Source organism: Arachis ipaensis, chromosome B8 (genome assembly GCF_059453495.1).
Source record: "Arachis ipaensis isolate K30076 ecotype BB chromosome B8, ASM5945349v1, whole genome shotgun sequence".
Lineage (NCBI taxonomy): Eukaryota > Viridiplantae > Streptophyta > Magnoliopsida > Fabales > Fabaceae > Arachis > Arachis ipaensis.
In genome coordinates this window covers 127,624,155-127,642,016 of record NC_142443.1, presented here as the reverse complement: position 1 = coordinate 127,642,016, position 17,862 = coordinate 127,624,155, and the positions used below count along the sequence as shown (strand labels likewise).

The 17,862-nt window shown below is 28.3% G+C and overlaps 1 protein-coding gene across 2 annotated transcripts; it reads right to left on the bottom strand.

Moving 5' to 3' along the window:
• Nucleotides 1-2,488: 2,488 nt before the first annotated feature.
• Nucleotides 2,489-16,102, bottom strand: LOC107614433 (protein ZINC INDUCED FACILITATOR-LIKE 1-like). Of its 2 annotated transcripts, XM_088496388.1 has the most exons (17): nt 15,726-16,102; nt 14,434-14,474; nt 13,973-14,033; nt 13,773-13,875; nt 11,812-11,914; nt 11,626-11,679; nt 10,628-10,690; nt 10,326-10,375; nt 10,145-10,220; nt 8,049-8,240; nt 7,559-7,646; nt 6,421-6,506; nt 6,218-6,325; nt 5,289-5,333; nt 5,117-5,205; nt 3,901-3,944; nt 2,489-2,792 (listed from the first exon to the last, which is right to left on the bottom strand). In XM_088496388.1, the coding sequence occupies exons 1-17, from the start codon at nt 15,898-15,900 to the stop codon at nt 2,680-2,682; spliced, it is 1,491 nt and encodes a 496-aa protein (XP_088352514.1). In that variant the 5' UTR covers nt 15,901-16,102; the 3' UTR covers nt 2,489-2,679. The 2 variants fall into 2 exon arrangements, with proteins under 2 accessions (XP_088352514.1, XP_088352515.1); XM_088496389.1 differs by lacking the exon at nt 3,901-3,944 and having other exon boundaries at nt 2,489-2,817; nt 5,113-5,205.
• Between the last annotated feature and the right edge of the window lie 1,760 nt (nt 16,103-17,862).

Here is a 17,862-nt window from a genome sequence, read left to right as displayed (position 1 = left end):
TTTCTATTTTGTAATTTTCTGTTTAATTTTGTCTGTCTTGAGTCTCATGGAAAAAGGCAAATAGTGAGGTTTGTAAGAAAAAGCCATAGAGCGGAAAAAGGCAGAAAGTACAAAATTAAAAGAAAAAGCCATAGATGTCCTTAGAGGTCCTTTGTACATCTGTGTTGTGTTTCATGATTCTGTGGAAATCCCCTTGCAAGTTGGGTTAGCACTTAGCAGTTGAAAGCTTGGCAGTAACCAAGTCAAGTTCAGGATTGGGATTTAGATTCTAGACTTGTCCCGGATAGGAAGGGTAGTTCCTAGGGAAAATTGGTGTTTGTAATCAAGAATGATTATAGTGAAATTCCATCATCATTGTGATGGAGATTGGATGTAGGCTGTACTGCACTTAGCAGCTGAACCAGGATATATCTGGGTGTAATTTTCTCTCTCTTCTACTCCATTTCTGTTTCTGCTGAACAGGAGATAAAACTGAAAAATATCTCGTGCCGGGTCATGAGATAAAAAGAAAAAGTCTCGTGGTTGGGTACGAGACAAAAAATCAAAAAGTCTCCAGAAGTTGTTTCAAAGACTAGCAAGTGTTATCAAGTGAAAAAGGGGCTAAGATTCACCCCCCCTTCTCTTAGCCACTGAAAACCATCAAAAGTAATCAAATGCTATGGTCACAAATTACTATCCACATATCACATATATTACTCATCTGGCCTTATTGATCTCGTACTTCAGAGTATCACAAAGCTATCTTTCTTTACATACCTACATTCATATATTGGGAAAACTCCGGTGCATGCATAGCCTCCAAATCTAACAACCGCATGAAAGAAGGCTCCTGAAATGGATGCGAGTTTGCTAGTGCATTTGCAACTTCTGTCACATCTGTGTTCATGGCGCCGTCAGCTTCATCTTCGTCTTCACCTGGACCAACGATCTCATAGTTACTTTCAAATTCCTCCTCGCTTTCACTATTATAATCTTCCAATTCAATATTACGGTTTGCTTCAGATTGCTCGAACTCAATATACAATTCGATGCACGACATTCGGTGGTGATTTTCCATATACATTGAAAATATTTCATGCATACTTGCTTCATCCGTCACGTATTTGGTCTGAAATTGAACGAATCCACCAAACACAGATAAAGGATACCTGTACAAAATACACGATATTCTCCTAGATATTTGAGAATCTATCTTCTCACAAATCACACATTTCAATTCCTCAAATGACAATGTGAACGGAATAACATCTAATGGATTTTCACACACAAATTGAACTCTCTCATATGTTTGTAATAAAATCTGCCTGTAACAATAAATTTTCAACACAACTCTATCATCCATAACACTATACGTACTCAACTACTCTCAATCTCACTAAAATTTATTCTGCAAGAATGAAGGAGAAGAATGAGAGAAGAGGGAGAACATGAGCTGAGACACACGATGAAGAAATGGGGTTTCTGTGATTTTTTTTGTGTATGTATGCGTTACAATCAAATCGGACCGACCGACTGCGTCCTATCAATCCACATTTTTTTCGCAACACAAATCGCTGGGTCCAATTGGTTTACTCTCGGATTAAAAAAAAATTTGTCCCCCAGAAATCGGTGGGTCCGATTAGCGCACTCTTGGACTTAAAAAACTTTGACAACCAGAAATCGGTGGGTCCGATTTCGTGCAACAGAAAATTCTTCCTCACACAAATCGTACCGTCCGATTTGTGTTCCTTTCTCTCTCTGGAAGAAATTAGACAATCCAATTTCTTCCCCCCGAGATTCCTAAAAGTAATGCCATCATAACAGTGTAATTCACCCCTAATCATCATAACCCAACATAACTCAATGGTAAATCATATAAAAAAAAATCAGCCACAAAAAAAATGAGTGCAAATTAGACTTTTCATAATTTGTTCTAACTTATATTTAGTTTATTATCAAACAAAATGTAAAAATATTCATTTTTTGTCTTGTTCTTAATATTTTGTTCTCAAAATCAAATGCAGCCTTTGTTCACAACATCCTACTTTCGGTTTCGTTCAAATTTGTATTTTTTTTTCTTATTTACTGATTCTTAATTTCTGCATTTCTTCTAGTAAATCTTGATGGTGGTTGATGGACTTATGAAATTGGTGAATCTTGATGCTTGTTGCTTGACTTATGAAAATTATGAATTTCTGTTTTTGTTCAAATTGTTGTATAAATTGGTGAATTGCTGGGCTCATGATGGAAATTATCCGCATAAGGATTCCAATCACTTAATAATGAATATAAATATTATAGACAACTCCATTTGATAAAACTGTGTTGCCTACAATTTTTAGAATGAACGTGAACTTATTCCTTGTGTGAAGGAAGTGAATAAGAATTTCTCATCCCAAAGTTACATTTTTGTTATTCAATTTATTCAAAAGATTAAACTAAAGCATACATGTAATTTCGTAGATTAAATTAATACATAATCATGCATGCATGCTTACAATCTCAAATCTCAATGATGAAACTAAAGCTTTATTAATTTTTTTTAAGCAGGAGCGAAAAAGAAAAAATGCCAATTAACCATTCGCTCCTTTTAATTACCACACTTCTCATAAGTTCATTTGATTTTGCTCTATCAATTACTGCTATGAATGTGGCAACTAGCATCACACATTTTCCACTATGACAAAATTGATTGGCTTATTAGTTTAACTGAACTCTCTGTGTTTTCTTCTTTTCAGCAAGGAATGGTTTGAACAGCATCAATATTCCAACTGCTTCAACTATGTTCAAGGCAAAGAATACCATATGGGGCCCTGCAGTTAAATATATAATTTCCAACTATATAATAGATAAAAAAAAAAAAAACTAGAAATATTACTTGCATATGAAAAAGTAAACACTTAGCTGATACAGAAGAAAGACATATTTTTAGCCATTTTTTTTATAAATTTAATTTTAATACATTCTCAGTGTAAAATGGTTAAAAATAATTACTACTTTTTATGTTAACAGTATAAATAATCATCTAAACAGATGTAATTAAATGACGGCATAAAACAGTTTTTATACCGATATCTACTATTAGGGGTGCACATGGGTTGGGTGAAGCCGGGTTTGATGTGACCCAGACCCGACCCGAAATATACACCGGGTCCATTTATTAGACCCGAATCCGGCCCTAGACCTGATGAAACCAATACACTTTCGGGCCACAATTATACCGGGTGAAAACCGGGCCGTTAACATTACATTACGTTGATACCTTCTTGTAAGCTAGCATGTAAAAATATCCAAATTTCCAAGACTCCAACCATTATTTAACATGGTAAAATTCACTTAGAAAAATATAACAAGAACCAACTCTTCTTCAAAATTAAAGCATAACCACAATCAATACTAAAGTATAACCACAATCAATACTAATATTGTCTAATAATACCAAATATTTAAATCCATACAAATAACACAATATTATGCATTCTAAACATAAAACATTAACTTATAGTCTTATAATGACTAATAATACAAAATATTAAGATTTACAATACTTAAATTCCACATAAGAATAGTCATTATCCATCACTAATAATACAAAATATTAATTGTGTATGATGACCGTGCTACCGGGCCGACTTCGGATGACCCGAGCTATGGCCCGGACCCGACCCGAAATAATGACCGGGTCTATTTTTGAGACCCTTACCCGGCCCTAAACCCGATGAAATCACACCAAATTAACCCCAAAAGTGTTCGGGACCGGGCCGGACGTTCGGGCCGGGCCGGGTCTGTGCACCCCTATCTACTATATAATGGCACATCAATCAATATAGTCAATTATCTCATTCAAAATCTTCAATTTCATTTACTTGTGCAGGTAACATATCCCATCAAAAGCACTAAAAAGTTAGTTGAGAATCATACCTGGGAGGAAAGAAGCATCCATCCGCTTCTGTGACCAAGTTAATCTGCATTCACAAAGGTTATAAGATGCAAAAATGAAAAATGAGTAATTTAAGAGACAATAATATAAAATTATCTTATTTAATTTGATATTTTTAATTTTATATATATAATATCTATAATTATATATTTATTATATTTAAAATTATCTATTTATTTTAAAAATAATTAATAAATGTAAAATAACAAATTTTAAATTATTTTAATATTTTTTATAGTCTTCCAAACATTTTTTGTATGAAGTCCTATACCCCGTAGGGGTGTCCATGGATCGGATCGTATCCGCAGATCCGCGGTAAATATCCGCATCCGATCCGAAAAATGCGGATACGATCCGATCCGCAAATTGATCGGATCGGATTCGATCCGATCCGCACCCTTTGCGGATCAGATCGCGAATATCTGCTCTACATCCGCGTATCCAATCCGCGGATCCGTACTATAATAATTAAAAATATATATATATATATATGTTTGGTATTATATTTACTTGTTTGTATGTTTTAGTTAGTAATTATTATTCATATATTGTATTATTTTATTTTTGTTATTTAGAGAGAGTTTGATTAAAAATATCTTAGAAATAAATAAGTTTAAAAGTATGAAAGAAATATTTTTATCAAATTCTTTTACATAGAAATATGATTAAAAAGAGAATGTTTAATTATGCGGATATATCCGATATCCGATCCGATCCGGCACTAAAAAGTGTGGATATCATATCCGATCCGATCCAATGAAAATTGTGCGGATCGGATTGAATTTTCGCTCATATCCGATACGATCCAATCCGCGGACACCCTTAACACCCCGGTAAAAAAAGTCAAAATATGGAATAATGAAAGTATAGAACCTCAGAAGGGTTAGAGGCTAACTCAAAATAAAATTAAGAGATACGGGTCAATGCTAAGATACCAAGATAAATAGTTTCTTGCAGCTTGTTTGCTTGAAATTTCAATTGATGGGAGGGATTTATATTTGGCAAACTTGGTTTATCCAAACTTTTGTAAAAATATTTACATAACTATTTAAAAAGTACATGCAAAAAATACCAAAATTCGATCTCTAAGAATCGGATCGATTGCAAAGCAGTTGCCCCTAAGTGTTACCTAGATTTTTTTTTATTTTTTTAAATAAAAAAAAAGAGAGAATAAATCATAAATAGTTAGATACTCACACTGCACCACCAGCAGCAGGACCAACTGCTTTGAATAGAGACATAGCAGTCATTGAAAGGCCATTGGCTGCCCCTCTTTGGTGCTGTTCCTGTTTTCCAAACATCAACATATTACAATAATTCCATGAAAAACTAGTCTCTATAACGTTAATTGAATTATAGAGAAATTTACCACTACTCTGTTTTGTATGAGGAACAAACCAGTTGTTACTGTTACCTGAGTCCAACAAAAAAGAACAATCAGTCAAACTTCTAATTTGGATAAAATTAATTTTTTACTAAATTGATCTTCTTAGGCCTATTCAAGCCAATCATGTTATTTTATAAATTTAATTTTAATGTACAACGTAAACTTGTTTTACATTTTCTTCTAGTTATATATGACCATTTTAAGTGATAGTTATGAAATTTCAAATTTGTCTTTTTTGTTAATACACATTTTTATACCTATTTTTCATGTAAATTACAATAATCTCCATATCATAATATCTGTTACGTTGAAGAAATTGCTTTGTTCAACAAGTTTATCATTTTCACATTTTAATGTAATATTTATTAAAAATATTCCTTTTTGATTCTCTGCATAAGGATAAGTACAATACATAATAAAATAGGTGAAATTTATAGTATCTATAGTTATCTTGGTTATACAATTTTAAGTGGTGTTAAAATTAAAATAATATTTTTTATATTTTAATAATATTTTTATAATTATTTTTCAAATTAAAAAATATTTTAATTTTAGCAACACTTTTAAGCATTGTTAAAGTTATATAATCACCATAACCATAAACACCATAGCATGCACTATTTTAATTAGGGGTAATGCTAGGGAGAGAAAAAAAACAATCAGAACTTATCTTATTTAGTATTTATTAATTGTCGCGACAATTAATAAATGCTAAAGCGACAATTAATAAATGCTAAATAAGACAAATTTCGACTATTTTTGCCTAATATGTTTTGGTTACCAAACATTTCTGGTTAATTAGCAGTGTGCAAATAACTAAAGTAGCAACTATTGTGAATCCAAGGGATTGAATCATTATTTTAAACCCTCAATGTCATTAATGAATGATTAAATAACAAAGGTAAACTTACAGCTAGAAGATTCTTCAGAATTGAAGCACCACATATCACTAAGAATAGTATTGTGCCTGATAACATTGCCATGAAGGAGAAACTTTGCAAAAGTGGAATGGATAAAATCTGCACGTGGTTCCAACCAAGAACACATATAAATATAAAAATATGATACACTGAATTGCAATAATTAAAAACAATTAGGTAAATTGAAATCTGACCGCTGAGATCCTAGCAATGCCAATAGGTCCACAAGCTCTTTCCACAGAAGGGTATAGCAAAATTTGGTAGATGATGAGTGAAATACCTGACCATTATTTCAGAAGAAATTAAATCAGTAATTATGCAAAGTCCAAATCTAATATCAGTTAAATGTTATAATTTTAATACATTGTCTATCAAGTTGCTTATATTATCAGCCAATTATATATTATTTTAGGTTTAAATAAGCTTTTGATTCGTATAAAATACTCATTTCTTATTTTGATCCAATAAAATTTAAAATATTTTAGTTTTTGTCTATTTCGTAATTTATTTTGTTAAGTGTATGTTAACATAACAGATTGATTGTTAATGTAATAGATCTTGTCACATTAATCTTTCAATTTGTCATGTTATTATTTAACTTGCTACACAATACTTAATATGACAAATTAGACTAAAACCAAAAATTTTTAAATTTTACCAAAAAAAAAAAAAAAACAAATATTTTGTAGTAACTAAAAATTTATTTAAACTATTATTTTATATATGACATGGACCCAATTAGCGGTGGGCCATTTAATTAGTGGATTGGACCCATTAGGAGCTATTACAACTATACATAAGAGACTATATTACTGGTATGAGACCTTGATACAATGACAATTTATTTGTCTTATGTGTAACAACATCTAAATTTGAAATTTGGCCGAGATAAAATAGTGTATAGAAATTTTTAAAATATCTTGTGTACGAGTATATAATGCAGATAAATTTGTAATATTATAATGTCTAGAATTAAGAATGGTTCAATTTATGTTTAAAAAAGAAAAAAGACTATACTACTGTAATAGATAAATAAAAACTAGAATGGAGTAAACTTAGGGTTATTGTGGAGTGGATCCCTTAGGATTCGATAGAAAGGGAATTAAGTGGTATCATTTTTTTTTTTTTTTATAAATTAGGAGTAAAATTTAAATCTGAGCTATGACTCGTTGGCTGAGTGATATCATCTTGAGATTATCCAATTTTTGAGTCACATATTATACTATTGACCATTCACTACTCCATTGATAATTTAGTTGTCCATCTCCCTTTTGCTTTTTTTTTTATTGGAAAAAATTGAGTAGGAAATATTTTTAGATGTCAAATTGATACCTGATACTGCAAGAACATCACCAACGACATCAGTTGTAAAGTTCAAACCCCCTAGCTTTGGAGGAGCCACAGCCCATAATGAGAAAACCTAAAGAAAGTTGAAAGAACAAAATTAAAATGTCACATTTTCATATTCTGTAGGAAAAATTATACTTTTTTGTTCTTTAACGTTTAGCTGGAGTTTAAATTTTACCCTTAACTTGCAGAATTTAATAAGTGAAAATTGAACCCATTCTAAAATTCTAGAAAAAATTATAATTATAAATTATTTTATTTATTTTAAATTCTAGACTCTAAATTATAAATCTTTATATTTGTATTTTAAATTATAAATTTTAAATTCTAAAATTTGTTAGGATTTTTTCTGTATTTTCTTTAATATTAAGGATAAAATATATGTTTTTCATACACGTGCAAAATAGAAGGAAAGAAGAGAATCTAAAAAGGAATTGTGTTAGATTAGAAGAGTAGCATGAACCGAAATCCTAACCTCTTGATAAGCAATATCATGAAGTGAGAAAACACAATAAGCAATGATGGATGACATTAAAGGCCAGTTCAAGAGAAGGTTCTCTTTCTTATGGATCATATTGTTGTCTTTGTTATTCCCACTGCTTCCATTTTCAATAGCTTCGGCATCATCTATGAACTCATTGCTATCTTTGTGGTTGTGAAGTGTTTCCTGCAAAATCATCAAATTCTAAATCAAAGGCGCAAAAATGAACAAATATCATTTATCACAAATTTGTTACTTTCTGTGTTTGTCAATGTTTGTCTTTTGAAAAAGAGGAAATATTAAATAACCATTTTTGATCATGAAAAATTGAGATACTAATAATAATAATGACTAATTTAAATAAATTTTGTGACCATAAAAGATTATATTCGTTTGACATTTCTAACCAAATATTAGTCTATTAGAGATATCCTTAGTTTTTAATTGGTGTTAATAATATCATCTAAATCTCTTCTTTCTCTTCGAATATTCTCTTTCTTCTTCTTATCTTCTTTTACCCAATCAAATCCTAAGTCCCAATTTATAAAAGTGAAACGAGACAAAAGTAAGAAAATAAAATGACATAATTAATATGAAAATTTAGCCTAGATAAGAATTTAAACAAAATCTTAAATGACTCAAAATCAAAAAGTCTGAAAAAGTATTTTTCATTGTCTAGCTTTATCTTAGGCACAATTTTTTGTGGATTTCATTATTTCTATGAAACTCTGGTTCTTCTGTCCCATTGTTATATATATTTTTTATAATTTAAATCAACTGTTGAAATAACTGAAATATCGGTGTTTCTGATATATTTAAAACTCTTCCTAAATTATAACCCAGAAATTAGGTACAACAAATATTAACAACTCAAATTACAAAGTCAAGTATATATTATTCAATAATCTTTTTAAAAACTGTTTGTAATAGAGACTCAAAATTATGAGACAAGAGGCAGAGACATAACGACTTATTGAGAGGAAGCGAGAGTTGAAGCTATTGTGACGATTGTTAGAAAATGACTGTGGCCTTCTTTCTGTGAACGTACAATAATGCCCTTTGCTATCTTTGTCAACGACTTTTTAACAGAGCGGTTACATTCTCACTGCGATAAGGTTCCGATTGGTTTCATTCGTTGTGGATTGATTCATTCTGAGACACTAATGACAATAAAAGTCATGATGGAAATGGAGGGTGTGTTGGGAGTGGCGACAGTGGTGACCATGGGAATGAAAATGAAGCGAGAAAAGATGGTGACTTAGGGTTTGGATTTGGTAAAGAAGATGAGAAGAAGAAGGAGAGTATTCAAAGAGAAAAAAGGGATTTGGATGATGTTACTAAGGGTGTTTTTTATAGACTAACGTTTGGTTATAAATGTCAAATGGATATAATCTTTGATGGTTACAAAATTTATTTAAATTAGTCATGATCGATATTGTCAGAGTCTCAATCTTTCATAGTTAAAAATGACCATTTATCCTTTAAAAAAATATACATAGCTGACCATAATTATTTTTTTTGTCTAATCCACTTTTAAAATTATGATCAACTACCTATCCCAACAGAAAAAGATAACAAGAGTAAACAAAATTCAAAAAATTTTATATCGGATACTTTAATTTCTAACAAAGTTTTATTTTAAAAATCCTCAAGAATTACTCTTGTTAGATAAATTAGTTTTTCCTTCACTTTCAATCAAATTTTTAATATACGTATTAGACAAATAAATTTTTAATAAATTTTATTAGAAGACAATTAAATTTAAAAAATATTACTATAAGATAAATTAGTCTTCTTTTAACATAAGAGAAGAACCAATCTATTCAATAGGAGAAATTCTTGAGAACTTCTAAAAAATAAAAAATTGGAAACTAAAATAAAATTTCTAAAAAGTAAAAATTTATTGAAAATCAAAGTATTCAATCTGAAATCTTTTTAATACTAATTTGGATATTTATTCAGATAAAAATGATTTTAAGAATAAAAGTAGTTCAAGAATTATATCTTGTACTTGTAAACGCAGAATCTAAAAGATTTTAGGAGACAAATATTGTAAAACAGAGAGGATATAAATAAGTGAAGGTTCATACCGGAATCCAAATACAAACAATAGAAACTACAAGTGCGAATCCTGATATTACAAAGCAAGGCAAGACGTATGGAAACCTGCAGAACAATATGTGTTCACAAAATGAAAATCCACACATAATTGAAGGATAAAATTATAGAAAGAAACAGAGAGATTTATAAAAATTAAAAAAGTATACTTACTTATCCCAAAAGGAATCTTTTGCAAATATATTTGGATACTTTTCTACTGGCTGCATTACATAATTTGGAAAAGAATTAAAAATGTGCTTGCACATAAGACTTGAAGATGCAAACTATATCTATTAAATACGAATTACGTCTAAAATTTATGTTTTCTATCCTCAAACAATAAATGTATTTCTTTAGACAATACTGGTTAAATTAGAAATTTTAGAGGTCCAGCGGTTTTTAATAATTTTAGTTATTATTGTTCAGCACAAATATTAAATTATTTAGATAAGGAAAAAAAAGGTATACAGTACCTGAGCCAAATAACCTCCCAGCGCTGGACCAATGATTAAACCTATGCCCCAAGCTGCACTCACCTGAACAAAAAGAAACATATTGAATTATGAAGAATGTTAGGGCCAACAATTTTTGTGATTTGTAGTCATTAAATAACTATCAATGATAGTTTTAATGGTGTGAGATTTCATCTAATGACTCACTTTTTTTTGCTGATTATATGCTGGCCAAAATTTAACAAAGTTATTGACTCCCTAAACTTTTTCTTAAATTATAATAACAGAAGTGTTAGGAGCATCACATTTTGTGATTTGTAGTTATCATTTAATTATTATTAATATTTTTAATAATATAAATTATATTTAATAATGTGAAATTATATTTTTTTTAATAATTAAATGCTAGTTAAATTTTAATAAAAATATTAACTCCTCAGATTTTTTCTTGTCTTAAAAGTCAAAATTAATACTTCTTCCATACAATAAAAGAAACTCTAATAGTTTTTTGAGTTTTAAATTTGACATCTATAAGTTTTACTTTGTATTAAAATTATAGAAAAAACGGTTTTATTTTGATAAAATTTTAATTAAATTTATTTTTGTATAAAATTTAAAATAAAATAAAACTAAATATTAGATTTACAAATTTTATATTTAATTTTAAATAATTATTTATGAAATGTAATTCTTAAAAAACATGTCAATATGACTTTCTGTAGGATCTAAAATAAAATAAAATAAAATTAAAACCGAACTATGGAAATGCTCTTACTACTTATATTAAGAAGTAAATTTTGGTAGATTCAAACTACCTAAATTTAAACCTAAATTTTGTAACAGATGTAACGCTCAGTAAATTGTAAAATCATTATTACGATCAACAAAGTAAGGACAACATTAGAAACATACACTTAACTAATACAACATCAAAACTTCAAAATGAGAAATATTATTGGACACAAATATTAATCTCAAAGGAAAGTTATTCATAGACGAAAGAATTATGAGGAGCTTACAGTTGAAAGTCCAAGAGATTGGTGTTCTTCTCGAAAAATTTCAGTAGCATAGGCCTGTTAGAAAGAGGAGCATGTCAATGAAAGTTTAAATGATAAAAGTTTTAATTATTTCCTACCTCATTGTAGATTAATTTTTCAACATACATGTCAAATTATCAAAGTAGAAATTATTGTAAAAAAAGGTACCTTGACAGGTCCAAGCAAACCATTTAGACTTCCAAGAAGAAATCTCATGAGAATTGCCATCCAAAAGCTTGTGCTAAGACCAAACAATGTGTTGAAAATCACACTGAAATCATAATTATCGGAAAACACGTCACACAGCTTAAAAAATAATTTATTCTCCTAATACATTGCATTTATAGTATCTACTCAAGAATTAATTGCTTTTATGAAAGATATTACAAGTAATTGGCTTTTACTCCATTTAAATAGGATAAATAATCGGATAAATCCTCTCAATTTTTTTTATTTATTTTATAAAATATGACTTATTTAATATTTTCTTACATATATTTTTTTAATTTCACTTAAGTAATTTAAGGTTAAAAAACACACTTTATTAAATAATTAAAAAAATAATTCAAAAGATTTATTTTTGACAAACAGTGATATGTGATATGATAATTAACTTCAATAAATTGTTGATAGTAATTACGGAAATGAGTGATTTGGGTGGACAGAGCCTGTCAAATGTGGAGAAACATAAGAATTTTGTTATTTGTTTTTTAATGACACATGTTAAAATTATAAATTAAAATTTTTTATTTAAATATAAAAAAATTTAAATTTTCAATACATCTATTTTGTAGAATTTAATTTTGAAATACTGATAATGTAAAATATTTTATAAAATTATCTAATTTTATACATTTTTTTAGATGACTATTTATGCAGTCAATAAAAATATAAAATAGTAGTTATTTTTTATAATATGACATTACATGATTAGATATATATAAAATTATTTGTTACTAACAGTGCATCAAAATTAAATTCTTATATTATTAAAAGAAAAATTTAAAATCTTTCACTATAAATAATTATATTAAGTACTCTTAAAAATTAGGACACATGTGCCAATGAAAAAAGAGAGGCGTAAAAATTGGCTAATTGAATTCTTTTCAGTTATATGGATTATCTGGTTACACAAGAACGATGCCATATTTCAGAGTAAGACAACAGGAATTGGTGACTGTGTGAAGCAATCATTCTCATGTGCTAAAAAATGATATTATAAATAACTCATGTTGTTGATGGCTATGCCGGAGATGACATAAGAGTTGCTTTGCTTGTTATTGTTCCTGTAACTGGCTACAATGCTCCACTTTAATATTGAACTCTTACTTTCAAAAAAAAAATTAGGACACATGTTAACTAACTCTGTAGAATAAACCGGACATATTAACGATGGGGGAAGATCTTTTTATAGTTTGTTTTTATTTTTTGCTATTTGTTCTATCTCCTTGTCCTACTCTTGACACTTGTGTTAAAAAATAATAAATTCTTGTGTTAAAAAAAATATTTATTATTTTAATAATCAAAATTACTAAATATTTTAGCATTTAGATATGAATAAATATATAATTTAGTATTAGTTAATATTTATTTTTATTTATATATCATGATAAAGTGATACCATAAAATATTAAATCATTTTTAAATTTATAAAGTTTTATATAATTCATTTATCAAAATACCCTAAAAATCAATATTAAATTTATCATCATATATTTAATTTGTGTATAAATATATATATTTAATTTATTTTTAATATATATTTTAATTTGTATTTTAATATAATAATAAAAATTCACATACAATTTTTATATGAAATTGATTATTAAAGTTGTTAAATAATAATTTAGTCAAATAAATTAAATTATTTTATAAAAATAATTGCATGTGAATCTCTGTATATGTATATAGTATATCAATAGATAATATTCACTCTTTTATAAACTAAATACATATAAAAATAATAAAAAATAAATTAGTTGAAATGACAAATGATTTATAATTTAACTTAAAATTTAGATTCAAATCTTAAAAATAATAATTTTTTTTTATAAATTGTATATAATAAAAGATATTTTAAAAAGAAAAAGTTGGATACCAATGTTTGAACATGCAAATAGATTACTTACACTGTGATAACCCCTATTATTATAACAGGTTTCCGGCCATATCGATCAGAAATCATTCCCCACATAACAGAAGTCAAACATCTGCCCAACATGAATGTTGATCCTGCAACATTTCATCATTATGATTCCGGGAATTATGAACTCATACTAGATCATAGAACAATGGAAAGAATTGAAATGCTAAAAAAAAGTAACCTTACCCACATAACCGGCATAAGAACCAATATCTGCCTCTGTTTCTGCAATATTAAAATCCCTTACCTGCCAATAAACGACATGTTGCATTATAAGAAAGTTGATATATGTTGTATTTTAATACTCGATCTATTTGTATTTTACAAAAACATAAGTTAATATTTTAAGAATTTAATTTTAATACTTTATTAATTTAATATGGTTTAAGAGGTGAATCTAATTACGTAACATTTTTTTATATTAACTTGGTGAATAAAAAATATGATTAGATTTAGACAACTTGTAAAATGTTTGACGTTGTTAGTAAGTTAAAATTTAAAAAATTCATGGATACACACTTTTTGAACAGAAACAAAATAAAACTAAATATTTTTTGGGAAAGCCAAATAATGTCGCAAAATGACAAATGAAAGCAACCATAAAGAGGAAGGTAAGAATAGTAAATGGTTAAAGTGTCAAAACTCACCATGAAATAAAGAAACGGAAAAAGAGATGATATTGGCAGCGCTGTATAGAGCAAAAGAAAAAGGCATCATAAAAGTAATCAAATATTACAAAAAAATAAAAAAGAAAAGAAAAATGAAGTGTTTCAACTTTTACGCAGCAAGAAATGAAGATCAATAAGAACCAGTTTGTAGTAAACATTCTCAACATTTTTTTTGTATTATTGAAATTTGTAATTACTAGTTAAGACACCATGAGTATAATCATCTTAACTAATCTCATATGCTTATTATTCATACTAACTAGTTAGAGCGTAGAAGATCGAGTGTACAATATTTTTGGGCTTAGCTAAAACTTTTAATTATGGGTCCTTATTCGATACACAATTTCAATCATTTAACACAAAGATCAAAGTAAACTGTGATTTGCCAATGAGCCTTGGCTCTAATGGCATATCTCCCCCTCCCCACCTCAAAGGTCTAGGATTCAAACCCTAGAGAATGCAATTGAAGAAAAATATGATAAAATGTGTGAGGAGTATGTGAGTGTGTTGTGTATTTAGAATTGGGAGTTGTCCAATCCACCGACCAAAAAAAAAAAAAAAGTAAACTATGATTTTAGTTGGTAATTTTTTAATTTTCTCAAAACTATTTTTTTTTAAAGGGGAAAAAAAATAGAACCGAGATTTCAGATCTTCGATCTATTATATTATATATAATTATATATTGCTTCAAAAATACTACTAGTGCTGTTTTAGTATTGAGTTCACAAATGCACGCCCTTACAGTGGAAAAAAAAAAAAAAAAACAAAAGCAACTTTGTGGCAAAACCATAAATCATAGAACTATTCTTTTTCTATCTTTTATATATAATTTTTGGTACTTGCATGCAGTTGTCTTCGGTCTCAATATAATGAACAGATAAAAATTATTAAATAATTTAATATATTTGACTAAATTATTATTTAATAATTTTTAATTATTATTTTTTTATAAAAACAACTTTGTTGATCACATTTTTTACTGGTGTAATTCCGATTATAAAGTTAGAAAGCAGTTTATATAGCAACCTAACTAGTTGAATTCAGTTATAAACACAGAGATGATCATATATAATAACACCAAAGTGGAAACTCTTCAGTTAACTTTACGTGAAATTGACTGCACTTGAATTTTTACCTAATAACACCAAACACAGTCTAAGAGAAAATAAGGAACTCAGGACGAACTTAGAATTAACAAAACAAAAATTGGAAGCAACAATTGTGCCCAAATAGAAAGAAAGAAAATAAATAGAGAAAAAAGAAAAACTTACTGGCACATAAGACGACCATCCATATAATCAAAAGATTCTTAATGGAGACACTATGGTTCGTATCTTTGACTTGATCCACCTTACAACCAGGACAATCCTCATGGTATTGCTTCTTCTTCAGCAGTAATGCCTCCCTAACATTATTATTATTTGAATGGTAATCTACATTTCTCATTTTTTTTCTTTTTTTAATTTTTCACACCCTTCAGTTTTCTCTTCAATTATTGCTATTTGAATCCAACATGCAGCAACAACAAGAACATAAATGAAATGGAATAAAAGAGAATGAGAAAATTAGTGAACAGAAAGAGACACGAAAGAAGTGATCGTTGAGAATGTGAAGGTACAGTTGTCGAAGGAAAAAATGAATTGGGAGTGAAGAACACCAGGGAGGGGTTCCACTACTTATATTTTGGCTTGTGTCTTGCTCTTTTCTTTCTTTTTATTTTTTCTTGCATCAAATATTCCACTTGACATTAAAAACATGTCACTAGAATAATATATAATTCATATTTATAATTAAATTTTATTATAATATAATTAAATAAAATTTATATTCACAATTAAGTTTTTTTTTTTTTTTTTTTTTTTTTTTTTTTTAGAATTAATTACCAATTTGTTATTGTGATGAGAAGTAATTTGATTACCACTAAGCCAATTTACTTATTTTTATGTACATAATCATATATTGTATTTTTTATATTTATTTTTTTTATTTTATATTTATTTTTTTAAATTAATAATTTTTTAATTATATAAAATTATTAAAATAAACATTCAATTTTATTAATTAAACATCTATAAAAAAATAAAAATATTTTTATTAATCATAAAATATTATTTTTTTGAGTTTATGTTCAACTCCACGACGGATGCCATAAGTTTTGATACTAATAAACACGACTTCTTCTTTACTCTAAAACTTCTATATATCCAACTTGAAACTCAATTGGAGCTAATGTATTATACGAATTTCTGTCTTTAAATTCGGATTCTATGTTTAGAAATTCCTATTATGCCATGGCCTTGAAGTTTAAAGTCGAAAAGTGTGGCGGATGTTATTGCGTTCCAAAACTAGAGGGGCCACCTTGACCAACTAGAATACTCCTTAAATTTTCATCGCTATCCTCAGCTATTATGACGGGATTCACATCCTTATCATTCTATAGTGCATCTTCTATGAGATCTGGTTCTCCAACCTCCGCTAGTAGTCATCGCAATCGCAAACTTACCAAAAGAACAATTATCACCAATTTCGTCATCATTAACACATTTTAAATCAACGACAAAGAACGAAAATACTATCAACATTGCTTCCATGCAATTGCAGCCACAAATATAGAGACAACTACAAGCATTGAATTAGAAGCTCCTAGTAATATTACAAATTGAGGATTTCGATTCGATTCTCCTGAACTAGTAACCATATCTCCAAACGGTTCATGGGTTCTCACATCGAAAAACTAAGGATGACAGTGAAACAAAACTTACAAATCTTTATCACTCTCTATTACAAAAGAGTCGTACTTCATAAAATCTCGTAGAATAGAAATGAAAATCTTATAAAATAATTTCTCCATACGATTAATGATGCCATGGACTCTTAGTTTTTGTATTATAGTACTTTGCGGCTCAGCAAAACTAGTGGATTGTTTGATAAAAAAAATACTTATTGGATCCTTATCAGTACGTTTTATTTCCTTTCATTTTTTTTTAATTGTCTCTTTGTAGTGTACAAAAATTAAAAAATTATTATCACTAACTGTTGTGAGTGCCACTCTGGACAGAAGCAAACGTTTTAGTTGTATTTATAGTATCTATCACCTGCTAAATCAAATTACCATATTTTGTAATATGTTAAGCAGTAAATCAAATTAACTTAATTCAATTTATCATATATTTTTTTCTAATATAAATTGAATTGGATTGATTCGATTTAATATGAGAAGAAATTTGGATTTTAAAAAATAAGACACTCTCTCCTATACTATTAAATCAAATTAACTTATTTCAAAATTTATATGAATGCGAACTTTTGTGCATAAATAAAATATTTCTTAGTCAATTTACATAAATATAATTAGGACAGACGTATAACAAAACTTAAATCAGAAACATCTACGTAATTTTAGTCTCT